The 19,825-nt window shown below is 35.6% G+C and overlaps 1 protein-coding gene across 1 annotated transcript in view; it reads left to right on the forward strand.

The window, feature by feature from the left end:
* LOC106883723 (dynein beta chain, ciliary) overlaps positions 1–19,825 on the forward strand; it is a 362,109-nt gene that overhangs the window by 188,718 nt on the left and 153,566 nt on the right. Inside the window, exons 45-51 of the mRNA XM_089364269.1 lie at positions 4,038–4,139; positions 7,916–8,032; positions 10,121–10,291; positions 12,436–12,617; positions 15,274–15,431; positions 17,452–17,581; positions 18,671–18,784. Coding sequence (XP_089220395.1) covers positions 4,038–4,139; positions 7,916–8,032; positions 10,121–10,291; positions 12,436–12,617; positions 15,274–15,431; positions 17,452–17,581; positions 18,671–18,784 — 974 coding nt within the window. The remainder of the gene's footprint in view (positions 1–4,037; positions 4,140–7,915; positions 8,033–10,120; positions 10,292–12,435; positions 12,618–15,273; positions 15,432–17,451; positions 17,582–18,670; positions 18,785–19,825) is intronic.

Raw genomic sequence — 19,825 nt, forward strand, 5'->3', positions numbered from 1 at the left:
CCATTGTTGCATCACCAATTGGCAGAAATTATTATTGCCAAATAGATTGTATTTATTATCATGGACAGAGAACCTTGTTTAAGTCCATTAATGTGCCTACAGCAAAGTTTTTATTGAAGTAAAATAGTAGTCACACAAAATCTCTTACTTCTTCTGGCCTTAATCAATTGAATAGCAAAATAAAACTGCAGTTGCTTGCAAAATTTCTCGTCACAGAGAAGGTGCTTATGTTAGGTAGTCTTCCTCACATGACCATCATATTAGATCCTATGATATTGTCATGCAAAATGCATGCAACACTATAATGATAAAACAATGATACTGCATCCATATCTAACTGTAATAAAATATAAACACAAAATTGTGTACTTCACATCATAACAGGTTATATACACTGCTCAGACTCATTGTTCTTTCATTGTTAATATTTCTGTTTTATTGTACACAACAAAACAGAAATACTAACAATGCTCCACATGGCTATGCAACAGGCACAGTTCATGGTTGCAGCAAGCTTCATCCATGATAGACATTGCTACTACATAGAAAAAAGTCAACCTCAAATATGCAGGTACATCTATAGTATTGCAGAAGACTATGACAACAACATCCTAAGAAAACTATCTTTACCACTCAATCCAAACAAACACAAAAAACTCACATACACACAGAAATAGCTACAACATTAAGAACTTCCTTAGACTCAAACACTGTGTTGGGCTACATACTACTAATGATAAAAGCAGAAGTGCAGTAAAGTAACTGTCACATTAGACCAAGTTTACTTAGTTTGATTTTGCAGTTATTACAAGAATCTACAGTACACAGAGATAGATTAGACACGGTGAGAGTGGAACATGCCCAGATTGTCACTGCACTCCATGCAATTAACTACTGAACAAAGACCTGCCCACCACAACAGAATTGAGATCTTAAAACTTAAAAAGCTTTGGTGTAGGTGTTGGTACTACATTAAAAGCTCCCAGTACATTCTATGGAGTGGTTGGAATTAGGATGGGTATCCAGTTGTAGAAACCAAACTGAAACAGAATATAGAACCTGGTGTGGCCCCTGGCCTTGCCAGTTCCTGTCAGGCCGTCCAACCCATGCCAGCATGAAAAACAGACATTAAATGTTGTTGATGATGTATGTTGGTTTAATTTGAGACAGAAAAGAAACACTGGCACGACTCAAACCATGTATCTATTACTTGCTGGTGAACATATAACCAATTACTTGACAGAACGTTCAATAACACAGTCTGTAATGCTGTCAGTAGCCCTATTTCTCTTTTCTGTCTCAAATTAATACTTATAATATATAATATTATTTACATTAAAATCTTAACAGATAATTCATTATTAATCTATGAGATGATGAGAATATTAAGATAATATCTGAATATCAAAGATAATTTTTCTTCTCATACTATAAGATAATGAAGGCTTTTTAAGTCATTAACAGTTCAAGATTACTGATAACTTCTCCCCGTCCCCATGATTTAGTGTAAAGGTTATAAAATGACCATGAGCTGATCTCATTGTATTTGGTAATTTCATATGCAAAGATCGAAGTCTAAATGAAAGCTTCATTGTAATTCACTGATAAACTAGTTGCATCACTTTTCAGTTGATTAATATTATTATATTGTGAAATAATATATTGATAATCTATTGATGTTGGGACAATATTAGGTGTAACAAATTAATCATGTACCATCTCACAATATCTCAGAGATAATTATTGAAATGAATGCAATTAATTAACTCTATAACAATTAAGACATATATTGATAAAGGAAATTAAAGATTATGACATATTTGTTGTTAAGGTGGCAACGAGAATAAAATACTGGAATTCTCTGTTGTTCAATACATGTTCAAATGCTACTCAAAGTACTTCATTTATTTTTTTTTAGGTGCAGCAGTTTACTATATTTGTTTTAATATCATTGTAAGCATTAGTAGCTTCACTGGGGTCATTACTGCTATGATGATAAGGATCCTGATTGTTGTTGTTTGATCATAGGTCAGCACTGACTTACCAGATCTGATTAAACATTCCAGCCATGACCATCTTGTTATTTTATGTATTGGAGACTACATCTTTTGATGTTTCCTACTTTATTTCAAATTGTTAGGTCTAATGTAAAAGAGATTTCACTGCTGTTTCTAGCAGATCAGGTGAGCAGATAAAGGCTCTCTCTTCAACTTACTGTTGCTAATAGAAATGTTGTAAGTATAGAAGCAACAAACAAGAATCTTTCACGTTGTCTCTTCCACAGAATTTGTGTCCAATAAAATTCTAAACCACACAACCATGCCTGCACCAATATTTCATCCACAGTTCTTTCCCTACTCTACAATATCACATATCTGACATGTTTTCCATTATCTACCTTTTGTGCACATGTGTATAACTAGAGGAAATATTTATCCCCACTTAAGCATGGATGTTCTGTTAGAACAAACTTTACTGCATTAGTTACCATGAAAGTAACTTTCATATCGACTTTGGTGCAAAATGCATGCATGTTTTATATCACTAGTGGGGAGACAAACCCCTGCCACCTTCAGCACTGAGACCACCAAATCATGTGATTTCGACCTTCCTTGGTCTTGACAATGATAGATGCTCAACTGCTAGAGACAGCAGTGATTCATCTCCCTACTAGTGATGTGTACAATAACAGTGCCAGAACAGGCCAGAGCAGAGTAACAGTGTTAGAACAGAGGTAATATTAATACTAAGTGGTCATGATTATTTCCACTTAAATGTGGATGTTCTGTAAGAACAAATTATACTGCAATAGATACCATGCGAGAAACTCTCATATTGGCTTTTGGTGCAAAATGCACTCTTGTTTATATCACTAATGGAAAGACAAATCCATGCCATCTCCAGCGTCGTGACTACCAGATCACGTGATTTCAGCCTTGTTTGGTCTCGTCAATGATAGATATTTGACTGCTAGAGATAGCAATGATTCATCTCCTCACCAACAATATATAGATTGACAGTGTCAAAACAGGCACTGGTGTCACAATTGGCCAATTAGCTTGTTAAAAATTTGTGACTTTTGCCAGTTAGCTTACATTTTTTACACATAACTGCTGAACTCCGACAGAGATCATTCTAGCTTAACCATCCTATGATACTGTCTCTAGGACACCAATAGTACCAGCATTAATTGATGCTTAGTGCCAAGTCAGCCCTGATAGAGCTGACCCATAATCAAAGACAATCCAGCTATGACCACCCTATCTTATTCTGGCACACTGTGGATGGGCCAACGTTAATTGATATGAGCTGTATCTATCTTTTATATTTTACTTCAGCCATTTGGCTGTGACCATGCTGCAGCATTGCCTTGAATTTTTTGTTGAATGTCTCAATCCCAATACTTATTTCTTTAAAGCCTGATGCTTATTCTGTCAGTCTCTTTTGCTGAACCACTAAGTTATGGAGTACAGAGATGTCAAGTTATCAAGTGTGGGAGACACACACAGATATAAACATATGTATACATATAATATACAACAGGCTTCTTTCAGTTTTCGTTAACTAAATCCACTCACAAGGCTTTGGTGAGCCCAAGGCTTTAGTAGAAGATACTTGCCCAATATGCCATGTAGTGGGACTGAATCCTGAACCATGTGGTTGGGAAGCAAGCTTCTTACCACACGGCTATGCCTGCTCCAATATGTTTTTTTAATTCTTTTTTTAAATGGCAGAATGATATATGAGGGAGAATTCGCTGCTATTTCTAGTGTCCATGAGAGACGTCTCATTAATTTGCTAACACTAATTATATCATTGAGGAAACAAAAATTATCTGTTACTTTGAGTAAGTCACTTGATCAGTATACAATGGTCTACCATTCTAAGTTGGTAGTGTTGTTGCTGTAGTTACTGCCAATTATTCTGTTATCAAATGAATCTAATCCATACTATGTAATAACAGTGTTGCAGAGATGTGTTGAACAACTGCTATAAGAACATGTGTAAATATTTGAACTTGCAATTTATCATTACAGGATTTAGTCAGACTAGGAATCTCTCCATTAAAGTTGAACAATTCTTTTCAAATATTGCGAAAATGTCAGCTGCTTGTGATAAAACCATGTCTTCATCATCTGGTGAGTAACTTTTTATAGTGTGTTCATTTATATATATAGCATGTACATACTTATACTCTCACACACACACTGTGGTATGCATGAAATTCTCAGCTTCTGTTTCATTTTGTAAATTGTACTGATTAACCACAACGAAAACAGCAATAACACACACACACACACACACACACAGGTGCAGACATGGCTGTATGGTAAGATGCTTGCTTCCCAACCACATGATACCACATTGGGCAAATGTGTTCTACTATAGCCTCAGGTCAATGAAAGCCTCATGAGTGGATTTGGTTGACGAAAACCGAAAGAAGCCCATCACATATATGTGTCTGTGTTATCTATCTATCTATCTGTCTATCTATCTATCTATCTATCTATCTATCTATCTATCTATCTACCTACCGACCTATCCACCTACACACCCACCCACACAAAAAACTTAAGATCCCTTTGCTTGATCCAACTCTCCCTCTTTCTCCCTCATTTATTATCGTCACTTATTCATTCATTTATCTAATTTTGTCACAGTTGGGCTGACTGAAAACTCTTGGTTATAGTTCTAGTTAAGAATTTCAAATTCCCAATTCTGTCTCATTATTATCATAATATTTTCTTACACCAGCAGCCTGAGTTTTTGCTGTTTCGCAGTGTGCCCGCCACCTGTACTGGAATTCTCTATCCTCTGACCTCTATTGGATGTCTCTCCTATGAAATCTTCTAAAGGCTTAATGTTCCCCCATCCCTACTTAGGGTTTATCTCCTATGTTTGATAGTGATTATGTTGTGCATAAAAATGATGGTGTTATGTATGCTGGTTGAAGGCTATTGTATGTTCATGAGTTCTGCCAAATGTGAGCTTTCTTTTCTGGTACATGATGCTGCTGTCCCCCATCCCAGGGTCTTGCAGGCCCACATCTCCCACACCCTCAGGGTTGGCACACTGAAAGGTAGGTCTAGTGAGATTGTTGAGATGCTTCAACAAAGATGTGTAGATTTGTGCTGCATCCAAGAAGTAAGGTGGAGAGGAAGTTCTTCTAGGTTCCTCACAGGCAAAGAACATAGGTATAAGATTTTCTGGGCAGGGAACACTGACGGGGTCTGAGACATGGGTATACTTCTTGCAGAGAAATGGGTTGATAATGTAATTGAGGTAGTCAGAGTCTGTGATAGAATAGTGCTACAACATGGGTTAGCAACCATTATCTCAGCCTATGCCTCTCAGCCGGGGCTACCTGATGAACAGAAAGACTGATTTTATGACACCCTCTTGCAGACTACCACGTCGATGAATGACAGGGACCTTCTCATTGTGGCTTGCAACTTCAATGGGCAGTTGGACAACATGGAGGGAGCTTCCATGGTGTACATGGAGGCTAGGGTTTTGGTTCCCACAACGAGGAGGGAACCAGGCTGCTGGAGTTCTGCAATGCAAATGATCTTATGGTTTGTTATACTAACTTCATAACACCGCCAAATTCCACTCAGGGGCCACATAAACTCTTGCACTAGAAATAAAAACCCTAATTTCCTTATATTCCCTTTCTATTAATGTAAAGACAGAATCTCTACACAAGAAAGAATCAACAAGGAGAATCTTTTTATAGAGAAATTCCAAACGCTTCTTAACATACAAACTCCTCGGTGACCATATTCCCTTCTCTCGCCTACCCAATGAAATACATATAAACTTACTTCTTGTTTCTCTAAGAACAGACATAAACTTCCTGTGACAAAGAGTCCAGAACTCCAACTAAAGAGTATAAAACCCACAGAATTGTCTTCCCTTACACACACTTCCTGTTTAACACATAAACTCTCAGCCTTTTTTTAAACACAACACGATTCTTAATTCCATGCATCCTAATCTATCTAACAATTATTTACATGGATTACCATTGAACTTTAAAAGCTCAAAGACAATATAATGTATTGGTATATTTATTTTTTTATATATTATTTTAAATTTTTTTGTAAAAAACATTTTCATTCTCCCACTTCTTGAAAATTTGCCATGCAATGAAATCCGGTTAGAAATCCTTTTTAATCCTCCTTATACACATCTATATTAAAATATGTTTTCAGTTTAGCATTCTGCCTTATTATTATTTTTTATTTTCCTATTATTTCTCCATGTGTGGTTAACACAACCCCACCATTTACTGACTTACACACACACACACACACACACATATATATATATTATTTAGTTGAAATGTTCCATACACTTAACACATAAAAATGTAATGGTATATCTTTTTTCCTACCTCCAACGAGATTCTACTTTATAATGATTTAATTATCTTGATTAAAATCTTTAAAGTTTGAATCAAAACAGGTGTCAGGGTTATATCTATTTCTATAGTTAATGATTATAATTATTAAATTATTTATCTCTGTTTTCTTATTTTTCTTATATATATATATATATATATATATATAATTTTCTCTCCTTGTTTATTTTTGTGTTCCTTTCTGTCGAAGAGTATAGGCTTGAAACGTAAAAGACTTTCTCACTTCCCAAACATTAAACTAGTACATCTGTTTGTTGTTTACACATCTTTGTCTTTTGTTTTTTTGTAATTTCTCACTATATATATATATATATATATATATATATATATATATATATATATATACATAACCCACACATGTGCCTCCCGTCAGGGTTCATACTCTTTCAATCTGCATGGCAACCTCACTAGTGTCGGTAGCATTATAGGAACCACCCAACACATACTGTAAAGAGGTTGGGCTAAAGAAGAGCATCCAGTCTTAGAAACCATGCCAAAGCAGACACTGGAGCATGATGCAGTCCTTGAGCCCATCAAATCTTGTCAAATTGTCCAACCCATGTCAACATGAAACATGGATGTTAGACCTTTGGCATATACTGTGCTTGAGAAAACCTGTCAAGCCAAGTGAGATCATAGTTATGGTCAATGCCTCTGTTCTGTAACTGGCACTTGTGCCAGTGGTATGTAAAAAGCACCCACTACACTCTTAGAGTGGTTGGCATTGGGAAATGCATCCAGCTGTAGAAACACTGCCAAATCAGATTGGAACCTGGTACAGCTCCCCAGCTTACCAGTTTTCAGTCTAACTGTCCACCCCATGCCAGCATGGAAAATAGATGTTAAATGATAATGATGATTTATAATCAAAGATAAAAGGACCAACTCAAAACAACACTGAAAGCCACAAGACTTGAACCTAAATTATTTGAAAGCCCAAGCCAGAGATTGTACCATGTGGCAGTGTTCCATCACCAACAGAATGAAAATGTTCAAAGCCACCAGAAGAGAAAAGGAAGAAATCAAACACAGGACAGAGGGCTAAACAAAATCAGCCTCGTCCTCCACTAACATTACCATGCAGTCAATGCCATTCACTTTTCTATGCAGGAGTTAGTCTCCAGAGTCACCAACGCTATCACCATAAGAGAAGTATTCAGCAAAGAAGAAACCCATTTCTTGGATACGACATAAAGTCAATGATGGTGTGTGTGTGTGTGTGTGTGTGTGTGTGTGTGTGTACTCACACAAACACATACACATATAATAGTTAAATAATAACACCATCAGAGACATCAGGGCTGCACATGTATATTTTTTTGATAATACTTCACAATTAGTAATCTATTCTCTAGTATATCAAAAATTTGATTACGTTATGCTTTGCATATTTGAATTAGGTATCCAAATTCTCATTACCATAATTTGTTTTGAAATATTTGAATAAACCCAATTAGCTCTCAAGACAATTTGTCTTTATTCTGCCTGTAGATGTGCCAGAAATCTCATGTGATGATCAATTTCTTGGATGGAATCTGAAAGGAGTAAGTGCAGTGGTGGAAGGAGCAGCAGAAAAGTTTGTGGCTGAGAACCTTTGTAAGACATCAGGTATTTATAGTTTTAAGAGAATTTCATATGAGGCTGAGTAGTTAAGAAGTTTGCTTCCAGCTACATAATTTCGGGTTCAATTCCACAACATGGCGTATTTGTCAATGTTTTCTACTATAGCCCCAGGCTGACCAAATCCTTGTGAGAAGATTTGGTAGATGGAAGCTGAAAGAAGCCCATTGTGTGTGTGTGTGTGTCTTGACCTTGTGTGGTAGTCGAGTCATTGTCCTACATGCAATATCTTTCATTTCAAATAATCTGCAAAAATATGTTTGGCTGTGGGTGAAGTATTACCTTGCTTGGATACTGATAAGAGTTGGCAACAGAAAGGGTATTTGGCTTTAGAAAGTCTACATCAATAAACTCTGTCCAATCCATGCAGGCATGGAAAAGCAGATGATGATGATTACTTCACTGACACAAAAACTTTATTTAACAAAAACTTTAATCTTTTGGCCCCTTCTACTGCTTGACAACCAGTGTTGGTGTGCATGCATCCCCATAACTTAACAGTTTGGCAAAAGAACTGATAGAATAAGAACCAGGCTTGAACAAAAAATAAGTCTTGGAGTTGATTTGTTTGATTAAAACCCTTCAAAATGGTGTCCCAGCATGGGCACAGTCAAATGACAATCAAGTAAAAAGTAAAAGATAAAATATGTGTGTGTGCGCATGTGTGTGTTTGTTTGTTTGTTCCCCAAGACCACTTGACAACTGGTGTTGGCTTATTTACATTCCTATAACTTAGTGTCTCAGCAAAAGAGATCAATGGAATAAGTGCCACACTTCAAAAAAATAGTACTGGTGTCATTTTGTTTGCCTAAAAGTCCTCAGAGATATCCACTGCTTATTGTCCCACTGTTCGCTGTTGGAGTATTTCAAACGATCTCTATTATTAAATATAATAAATAAGGCAGTAGGTTGGCAGAATTGTTTGCATTCTGGGCAAAATGCTTAGTGGCATTTCGTTCATCCCTATGTTTTAAGTTCAAATTCCACTATGGTCAGCTTTGCTTTTCATCCTTTTGGGGTTGATAAAATAAGCATCAGTTGAGCTTTGAGATCAATGTAATCAACTTACCCACACCTACAAAAATTCTGGCCTTGTACCAAAATTTGAAACTGTTTTTAAGTGTACAAATGACTCTGACAGTTATCATTTCTAGATTGGTAACTTTACTCTACTTGGTGGTTACAGCGATGAAGTGTAGGTTGGTGAACAAAGTTAAAAATATTCCACTCCAATGAAGCCTTAATTATTATTCTTAAGTTCTTTATGAAATGGGAAGACTACTACAGCTCATAGAAATCAGGCTTAGCATCCATAGACCTGCCTCAAAAGTTTCCTCTTTTGAATTATGGTGTAAGTATTCTATAAACCTTTATATCATTAATGTAATATTACACACAAGCAGAGTCAGTATACATCTGTGTGTGGCGAGGCCAGACACCATATCCATGAATTATCTCAAGGTTATGGTAGAAAATACTTAGTCAAGAAGCCATACAGTAGGATTGAGCTTGTGACTCAATGCATCAAAATCTTTCCTTTATTTCTCTCAATTTTTGAAATTTTCCTGGTCTTTATTTGTATTGTTTTATATTCATATTTCCCATAATGTCATAAGGTGATAGATGTTTGCAATATTTTCTTTTATTACATATTTATGTATTTTTTGATTTATAACTTTACATCTGAACATCGTTGTGAAGTAGATTGTTATTAGTCAAACACATCAAAGCAGAATAATGAAATTTGAACATTACTTTTATAAAAAGAAGCAATGAAATTTTACTGAGTTTATGAAATCAGTGATTATGATCAGAACCACCTACAAAAAGAAAAAAAGAAGAAAAAAAATGAAATACAGAATAAAATAATTACTAAGAATGTAGACTAAATGCATTTAATCAGAGTAGTCATCATTAATTGGAGTATGTTTGGATTCAGTAAGGAGAGACTTTACAGGCTAACCATCATCAACTGAAATATGTTTAGATTCTGGGAAGAAAGACTATCTTTTAAAACAAAGCATCTGATGGAAAAACTCTTTTTCAGTTTAGTTTTCTCCTTATTATTGGTTTCAGATTCTATGGAAGAATCACTGCAGAAAACAGAAGAGAAGGTTCTAATGCAAGCATGCATTCGTTATCTTTCACCAAGACTTGAAACTCAACTTATTCCTTTTATGAAGAAACTTGCACATCATATATGGCCAAAGAGCTGTGAATATTGGTCTGAATTATTTGGAATTGATGGTATGGATCTGTGAATTATATCTCAGAGCAGCCCAAAAGCTTATTCTTGGGTTACATTATTGAAGTTTTAATCATTTGGAAATAATTCTGGTTTAAGCACCTCATATAAACCCCTCATAACTCTTTTTATTTTTTGGAATTTTCAGAAAATTTTTGTGAATTTGTGTTCTGGACACAGGAATTCATATGATTATGCAAAACCTAAAAAACAAAAAAATTTTTGTGTGATTCAAGGGCTATTTGACTGTTATTTCCAGCACATCTCAAAACCATTTACCTTCCTCATTTTCTTGTCACTTTGATATGTATTGATGTTTCCCAATATTTTTCTCCCCATAAACACATTTAATGGTCCATTGCTGGGATTTAAGCCAAAAATTTGAACTGTTCCAATGTCAAGCTCTGATTTAAAAGAAAAATTCAAAATTTTCTTTTTTTTAATTTGAAAAATTAAAAAAAAATTTTTTTCAAGATCATACAAATTCCTGTGTGTGGAACACAAGTTCAAAAAAATTTTCTGAGAATTCAAAACAATAAAAAATCTTATGAAGGTTTATATAGAATGTTTAAACCAGAATTCCTTCACAGTTAACCTAACATTAAGATTTACGTTAAGATTTACAAGGCTTTGAAATAAGTTTACTTTTAAACCAAACTCATTACAGCTATTTTTTATAATATTGAGCATTGAGATATCTGAATTACTAGCAAACTTTTTTTAGGCACAGATATGGCTGTGTAGTAAGAGGCTTACTTCCCAACCACATGCTTTCAGGTTCAGTCCTGCTGCATGACACCTTGAGCAAGTGTCTTCTACTATAGCCTCAGGCTGACCAAAACCTTGTGAGTTGATTTGGTTGACAGAAACTGAAAGAAGACTTTTGTATATATATGTGTGTGTGTATCTTTGTGATTTTCCTCCACCATTGCTTCATAATCAGTGTTGGTGTGTTTACATTCCCATAACTTAGAGTGTCAGCAAAAGAGACTGATAAAATAAGTACCAGGCTTTAAAAGAAAATAAGTACTGGGGGTTGATTAATTTGACTAAAAAAAATCCCTCATGGTGGTGCTCCAGCCTGGCTGCAGTCTAACTACTGAAACAAGTAAATGACAAATAAATGATAAACCTCTGATATTTTATCTCTTGAAGTCCTGTCAACCTTTTATATGTGATTTTATACCAAGAAATCTGCTAATCTGTACTACGTGATATCTGGAGACATTGCTAACTATAAGGGATATGTAAAAGTTAACCAGTTTTCTTGTATGTTGTTGTTGTCAGTAGACCTATAATCAGTGACATTCTAGTTGTGACCATCTTGTCATTTTGTTTATTTAGGACTATGTTGTGCAATATGCCTTATTTTAACACAATATGGTGTACTGTTTCTAGCATGTTAAACAACCATGGTAGACTTTGCTCCTTGTGACTTTTGGTTGTTTCCCTTCAGGGCAGTTGTTTTGAAGACACCGTGAAGACGAAGGAGGCTGTAACGAGGGCCCTGAACACCTTCACTTTGAAAGACTTCTATGGGGACTTCTCATAGTGGCTGGAGTGCTGTAACAAGTGCATTGAAATCAGAAGATCTTATATTGAAAAAGAGATTAGACTTTTGTACCTCTCTGAAATTGATAAATGTTTCTCCTGAAAAAGTCTCAAAATTTTTGGAATGTATTTTGTATGTGAAACCTAAAAGTGCTATCTACCTACTCTATGTAGTATCTAGAAATGCTATTAACCTACACTATGTGAAACCCATAGCTTCTCCCAACCTCCTTGGCATGATATCTAGATATACTACCAACATCCTCTGAGTGATATCTACAAGTGCCCCTAACTGCCTCTATATGGTGTCAAGAGTTACACCAACTCTCTTTATGTGATATCTGATACTGAATTCCACCTCTGACATGTAAGTCAATTCAAAGGATGATGAGTTATATGAAAGATTTGAAAAATAGTGAATATTAATTGATTCTTCTCATCTCCTTAACCTCCAATACTGGCATAAGGAATTAGTAATCACTGAATAATGAATAAGAAGAAATTTTCTTATAATAACCATATGACTACTAGAATTCCAAAAGGAAATGAATACATTATTTCCTATTAATTTTGGTTTTGATTTTAAACTTTTTAGTTAACTCTTCTCAAGATTCAAGTGAAAAGGCTTCATCTGATATCTGCAGAGATGTGGACTCATTAGCACATAATTTGTATACTTTGATAAAAGATGCAACATCACAGCTGAAATTGCAGGCATCTGATATATTTTGCACACAAGTCTCAAATCTTTGTCAGTTGACACAATTTCACTCAATGGTAAGATATGATTTTTATAGTTTATTGTTATTATTATTTTGAGTTTTAAGGCAGTAAGCTGGCAGAATAATTAGCTTACTGGGCAAAATGCTTAGCAGCATTTCATCTGAGTTCAAATTCTGCTGAGGTTGACTTCGTCTTTCATCCTTTCGGGGTCAATAAAATAAGTACCAGCTAATCACTGGTGTTCATATAATCAACTTAACCCCTTCCCCAAATCTGCTAGCCTTGTGCCAAAATTTAAAATCAATATTATTTTGAGTTTTCTTCTTCCTTCAGTTTTGCTTCCATTTTTTGCCAAGCGTCTTCTCAACATTTAGGGCAAAGAAACTCACTTTATACACTGATAGGCCATTAAAATAAACACAACATTTTGTTCATTTGCAAAATCAAATAAGTTATGTATAAAATATTAAAAAAAATTCATAAAATATTATTATTCTCACAGCGACAATGCTCTTCTCAGTACCTGTGATGTTTTTGTTAAAACAATCTGTTGCATTTCTTGCAGGTACGGTAAGCCAGGGATCAGCCTCAAATAATTTTCAGCTTCTATTTTGATCATTTCTAGTGCTCCTACAATTATTGGTGTTGTAGCTGCCTTGAAATGCCACATTTTCTTTTATTCCAATGGACAAATTTTTATATTTTCTGAGCTGTCAAATTCTTTTGCTGAGATATTATGATCACAAGGGATTCTCATGTTGATCAATAAACAGCCATTTTTATTTTGGTCATGTACAACAATTAGTTTATTAGTTTATTAGTTATTATGGTTTTGTCTGTATGTACTAGAAAGTCCCAGAGAATTGTTATATTTTCTCCTTCACTTACAGCCTCAGGGTGATGCTTGTCACCAGTTTCAGTTTTATAATGCTGATATATTAACCAGTGTAGATATTGACTAACTCTGTACTAAAACATCCAGAGATTAAGTGGTCCATTATTTCAATCTCATCATTGCAGAATCAGCACTTTGGATCTCCTCCATATTTCATCACATTAGCATGGTAGTTCCAGGTCAATAAGCTTTGATCTTGAACTGCAAAAATGAAATGTTTGCTTTCTGCCTTTAGCCCTGAGCTTCATAGTCTCTGATGAGTATGCTCCTGGTCAACATTAGCTTGTCTACTATGGATCACATATTTGCTATGCAGAGGTTTCTGCTTCAACCTACAAGCTAATTTTTCATTTGTAATTTTCTTTGCAACAACAGTTACTACATTTTCCACAGGCTGTTCAGCTTGGGTATCATTCATAAAATCAATTGCAAATTTTTTGCTCTCTTTCAAGATAGAATGTACCTATCATGATTTTCAATGAATTTTAACATCCTCTCGTTAGTTATTTCAAGATATTTAACAGTCCAATTGTGGTGGTTTTGTAAGAAAGAACAAACTGGATCAAACCTTGACCTTCTTCGGCTTGAGAAAGGTAAAGAAAATCCAAGCCTGCCTTTGGGCAGTGCATCTTATTACAAGTCAGCAGCTTATGTATTTTTCTATCAATTTTGGTTATTTTATTGATATTCCTGTTCAACACATCGAAGCTATAAGTCACAACTGGAACCGCTAAGGCTAACATCTTGTTATATGCATTTATCTCAAATTTCAGAACTCATATTCTTCTATAACTCTTCTATATCATTCCTTCCTGATCTCTTTCATGCTTGCAAGCTGAATGCCATAGCCTTCCTTTATTGCTAGGTATTTATAGGTTTGTTCCTGCTCAAATTCTTTTATAACTTTTTGACATTTAACTGAAGTGAATTTGAGTTTATTAAGAAAGTAGTATTGCCACTTTGGTTGCTAGGAAGTTACCTGTCTGAAAAATTTCTTCCTCCCATCCTGCCACCGATCTCAGAGCCCTTCTTCCTCTGACAAAACCATAAAAGAAAAAAAGTATAAATTATATAGAATCAGTTGAAAATTTTTTAAGACTAAATGTATACCATCAGTGTAGCTAATGCCATTTAAAGTAGTAGTATATTCTAGAGTCAGTAATCTAGGTGATTTTTCGATGTTGCTAGCTCTTGTTCAACCAAGACTGAGCAGACTTATGTCCAAAAGCATTCCAATTTTTTTTAAAGATATAAATATATCTAGGACTATACTGGCCCAATGCATGCTTTCTTTTATAAAATGAAAGGATTTGGTTTGAAAGAGTCTTAGCTGCTATTTCTAGAAGGTTAAGTGACATCACAGAGGTTCTTCAAGATAAGAGAACAACCCTTTTAATCAGAATGTGATCCACTAAATTCACGAGAAAAGACCTGTGGATCATTAAAATATAAATTCCCTTTTAATTGCATTAGAGAACACAGTAAGATACAAAAGTGGTTGTTGACCACCAAAGCTTTAGTATGGATCACTGCTGGTCCATCTAGCCTACATTATATATGACTAATTCAGATGAATTAATTACAGTTGGATTTAAGAATGTCTTTAGAGTTACTAGAAGTTTAGAAAACTTAATTTTCTGCTAAATATAAAGATATTTTTTTATCTCTGAATGGAAATGTTGGCAAAAATGTGAGACATGATGATAAGATTTTCAATACATAAGAGGGGAGGTAATAAAATGTGAGTTTACAAATGAAATTTGTGTGAAAAACATTGGTTACAACATGAGGCTGCTTGATTATCTGTCATTGTAGGTTCTAATCATTGGTCCTGCTGGATGTGGTAAAAGCTGTTGTATTGAGACCTTTCTGGCTACCAAGAACAACTATGGTCAATCAGTGTCTGTTAATGATGTGTTCCTCAAATCACAGAACTCAGAAGAACTTTTTGGTTATGTGGATCCTGAGACAAAGTATTATTATTGTTGTTGTTGTTATTATTATTATTATTATTATTATTATTATTCGCCTTACTGGCACATGTGCCGGTAGCATGTGAAAAACAACATTTGGGCGTGGTCATTGCCAGTGCTGCCAGACTGGTTTCCGTGTAGGTGGCACGTAAAAACACCTTTTGAGCTTGGCGTTGCCAGTACCACCCACTACACTCTCGGAGTGGTTGGCATTAGTAAGGGCATCCAGCTGTAGAAACTTTGCAAGATCATATTGGAGCCTGGTGCAGCCTTCTGGCTTGCCAGTCCTCAGTCAAACCATCCAATCCATGCTAGCATGGAAAGCGGATGTTAAGCGATGGTGATGATGATGATAATGATGATGATTCTGCTAAAGTTAGTTTTGTCTTTCATCCTTTCAGGGTCAATAAATTAAGTACTAGTTATGCACTTGGGTCGATGTAATTGACTATCCCCTCCCCTAAATTTCAGGTCTTGTGCCTTTAATAGAAAGGATTATTATTAATTATTATTATTATTATTATTATTGAGTTAGAGAGCACTGCAGGCAATCAAACTGATAATGTGGAACAAATATATGAAGCCCAATATACCCATCACAACTACCTGCCTAATATTATTATTATTATGCACTTTTTCTGTCTTTGCATTTTAAGTTCAAATTACAGCAAGGTTGACTTTGCTTTTTGTCCTTTTGGGGTCAATAAAATAAGTAGCAGTTGAATACTGGGATTAATGTATTTGACTTATCCCTTCCCCTAAAATTTCAGGCCTTGTTTCTATAGCAGAAAGGATTATTATTATTATCATCATTACACAAAATGTATAGCAGTATTTTGTCTATCTTTACATTTAGAGTTCAAATTCTTCTGAGGTTGATTTTGCCTTTCATCCTTCCAGGGCCTATAAAGTAAGTACCAGTTAAGCACTGGAGGCGATGTAATTGACTAGCTCTCTCCCCAAATATTTCAGGCCTTCTGCTTATAATAGAAAGATTTATAAAGTGGCAAGCTGGCAGAATCATTAGCATGCTGGGTAAAATGCTGAGCAGCATTTTGTCCATCTTTACGTTGTGAGTTCAAACTCTGTTAGGGTTGACTTTGCTTTTACCTCTCCATCAAAATTTCAGACCTTTGGAATTGGCAGAATTATTAGCATGTTGAGCAAAATGCTTAGCAGTATTTTGCCCATTGCTATGTTCTGAGTACAAATTCTGCCGAGGTCAACTTTACCTTTCATACTTTCGGGGTCGATAAATTAAATGCTAGTTGAACAATGGGGTTAATATAATTGACTTACCCCCTATCCCAAATTTCAGACCTTGTGCTTATAGTAGAAAGGATTATTATTATTATCATGATCTAGCACATCAGGCGAAATGCTTAGCAACAGTTTGTCTATATTTACATTCTGAGTTCAAATTCCACCAAGGTTGACTTAGCCTTTCATCCTTTTGGGGGTCAATAAAATAAGAACTAGTTGGAGGTCAATGTAATTGGCTAGCCCCATTCCCCAAAATTGCTGGTGTTGTGCCAAAATTTGAAACCGGCATCATCATTATCATCATCATCATTATTTTATATTTATTGTTGTTATTTCTGTTTGCCACAACAACACTACTAATGTTGCTACCATCAACTCTGTTGCAGCCAATACAATCACCCCACTTCCCCTTTTATTACAGACACACCATTATTGTCATACACCTGGATGACTACTGCTACACACTGTGAGGCAGGAGGAGAGTACTCTAGGTGGTCACTCTGACAAATATCTCCTTAAATCACAAAATACTATTTTATAGAAGGCAAGACACATTAGATAATGTATTGATTGAAATTCCATGTGTGAAGAAAAAAAAAAGATGAAATAGCTATGGTTGAGACACCTTTGACCCTATGTCAGTTCAATCAGGGTCTACCTGGGGTTAAATAACAACTATAACAACAACATACTACATCCCATCACTACCACCACAAACCCAGGGAGATATTTTATAATGAGAACTTTGCTGTTTTAGGTTATGGACTTGTGGTTTACTTCCAACTCTTCTTGGGAAAGTTTGTAGGGAAACACAAATGAAGAACTTGACTTTTGATGATAATTCTGAATATTTTAAAAACATTCATTTATTCAAATTTGATGGAATGGTAAGTGCTACATTTAAATTATATAATTCTGATTCTATTAAATTTTGAAAATCAAATGAATTTTAACAAACACTCGGTATATACTTTTTGAGGACACTCTGTGTGTGTGTGTGTGTGTGTTGGACTGTTGAAAATTTGAAGAATCCTGCAGGAAATTTTGGTCTTTTGTCACTGAAGTGTTTCTTGCTATAACAATAACTAATGGATGTAATATGTGTATCTAAATATACTTGCTGTGGAGAATATTTTGAGTAAATCGTTAAATTAATGAGATCGCATTCTCTGGAAGAATACTATGGTTTCAAGTCTCTTTAGATTCTCTTCAAACATAATATGTTTTATGAGAGAAAGAAATAATCTATTTTAACCTTTTACTTGTCAAAAGCATTTTCAAAGATTGTCCTAAATGTCTGAGCTTGTTTTTATAGACTTTATTTAGCCTGGGTTTCATACATTCTCAATAATATAAGATTTATTTTCCTGAGTCCCAAGTTACTCTAGTAGTTGAAAAACGTTGGGAGTGTGCATTATAAGATGATGCATGGATGCCAGGGAAATATGCCCTGTGTATCACGTGATATACCTAGGACAGGCACTGGGCTAACAGATATCCACCCATCCATCCATCCATCCATCTGTCCATCTGTATCTATCTATCTATGCATCCATCCATCCGTCCACACACAAATTTACTTTCTTACTCAGCCTGAGTAAAAAATCTATTGAAGCTAGCAACAGGTATACCGAGAGATAGCCTTTTAAGCAGACAGTGACAATTTATTGTCTTATTTACAGATATAGAGAGACAATTTGACAAATATGCATGAAAATTAATCTTGTGTGTGGTATTTGTGAATGAGAATAATGGATGAATATTAATTCCAGGCTCTAGTTTTGGTGAACTGTTTGATCAGATGTATGTGTTAAAAAATGATCAATCTTATTGAACCAATATCAGTAAATGTGGTTTTCATGACTCCTAAACTATCTAGAATTTAGAAAAAAAAAAAAAAGAAAAACGAATCTATACTTAGAAATTAATGGCTAAAAACTGACTTCTGTTGTTATTATTTTAAAAATTTTTTTAAGGCTGATGAAGCTCAAATGCAAACTTTGCAGACATTCATTGATGGAAATGGTACAGTGTTGCTGCCAAACTGTGAGAAAATATCCCTTACTAAGGAGTTTCTTTTCTTCTGGGAGGTAAGAAATACAAAAAGCTATATTGGAAATTATCTAGTCAAAACTGATACGGAACCCGTGGAAGAGGTAGGCCCAGGAAGACCTGGGCTGAGGTGGTGAGGCAAGACCTTCGTACATTGGGCCTCACCGAGGCGATGACTACGGACCGAGACCTTTGGAAATGGGCTGTGCGTGAGAAGACCCGGCAAGCCAAGTAAGATCGTTGCCAGTGCCCCTGGACTGGTTCTTGTGCGGGTGGCACATGAGATGCACCATTTTGAGCGTGGCCGTTGCCAGTACCGCCTGACTGGCTCCTGTAGGATTTTCGAGCGAGATCATTGCCAGTGCCCCTGGACTGGCTTGTGCGGGTGGCACATAAAAGACACCATTTCGAGCGTGGCCGTTTTCGTGCGGGTGACACGTAAAAGCACCCACTACACTCTCTGAGTGGTTGGCGTTAGGAAGGGCATCCAGCTGTAGAAACTCTGCCAAATCAGACTGGAGCCTGGTGTTGCCATCCGGTTTCACCAGTCCTCAGTCAAATCGTCCAACCCATGCTAGCATGGAAAGCGGACGTTAAACGATGATGATGATGATATATATTTATATTTGACAAGAAGCCTATTCTTTTGACTACGATGAACCCTATATCATCTGTTGCTCTTACACCTTTTGTTTTTCTGAGTTTCACAACACTTCTGTCTGTTCATCACAAATTTATTTCTTTCCTTTAACATGTTTCACACAATCCTAGCACATCACATTTGATTTTCTTCTTCTCCATTAAATGGGTCATTCCAGTTCTCCCTGCCTAAGAACTGCAGCTGTGGGTACATATGGCAAATGTTGTTATCTTATTCCTTGTGGCCTACGGGTACTTGAGATTCCCAGTAGCCTCTGGTAGCTTAAATTTTGCTTCACTTCATTGATCAATCCAATTGACCCACAGGATACTGAAGCCCATTTCTTTGCATTGTTTTACATTTTAGAATGAAGCCACCTTGCTGGTCATTTGATTACCTCTTCAGTTTAGCGAGCTTCCAACCTCTAGTGAATAGACAA

This window comes from Octopus bimaculoides, chromosome 16 (assembly GCF_046866305.1).
Source record: "Octopus bimaculoides isolate indiv1 chromosome 16, ASM4686630v1, whole genome shotgun sequence".
NCBI lineage: Eukaryota > Metazoa > Mollusca > Cephalopoda > Octopoda > Octopodidae > Octopus > Octopus bimaculoides.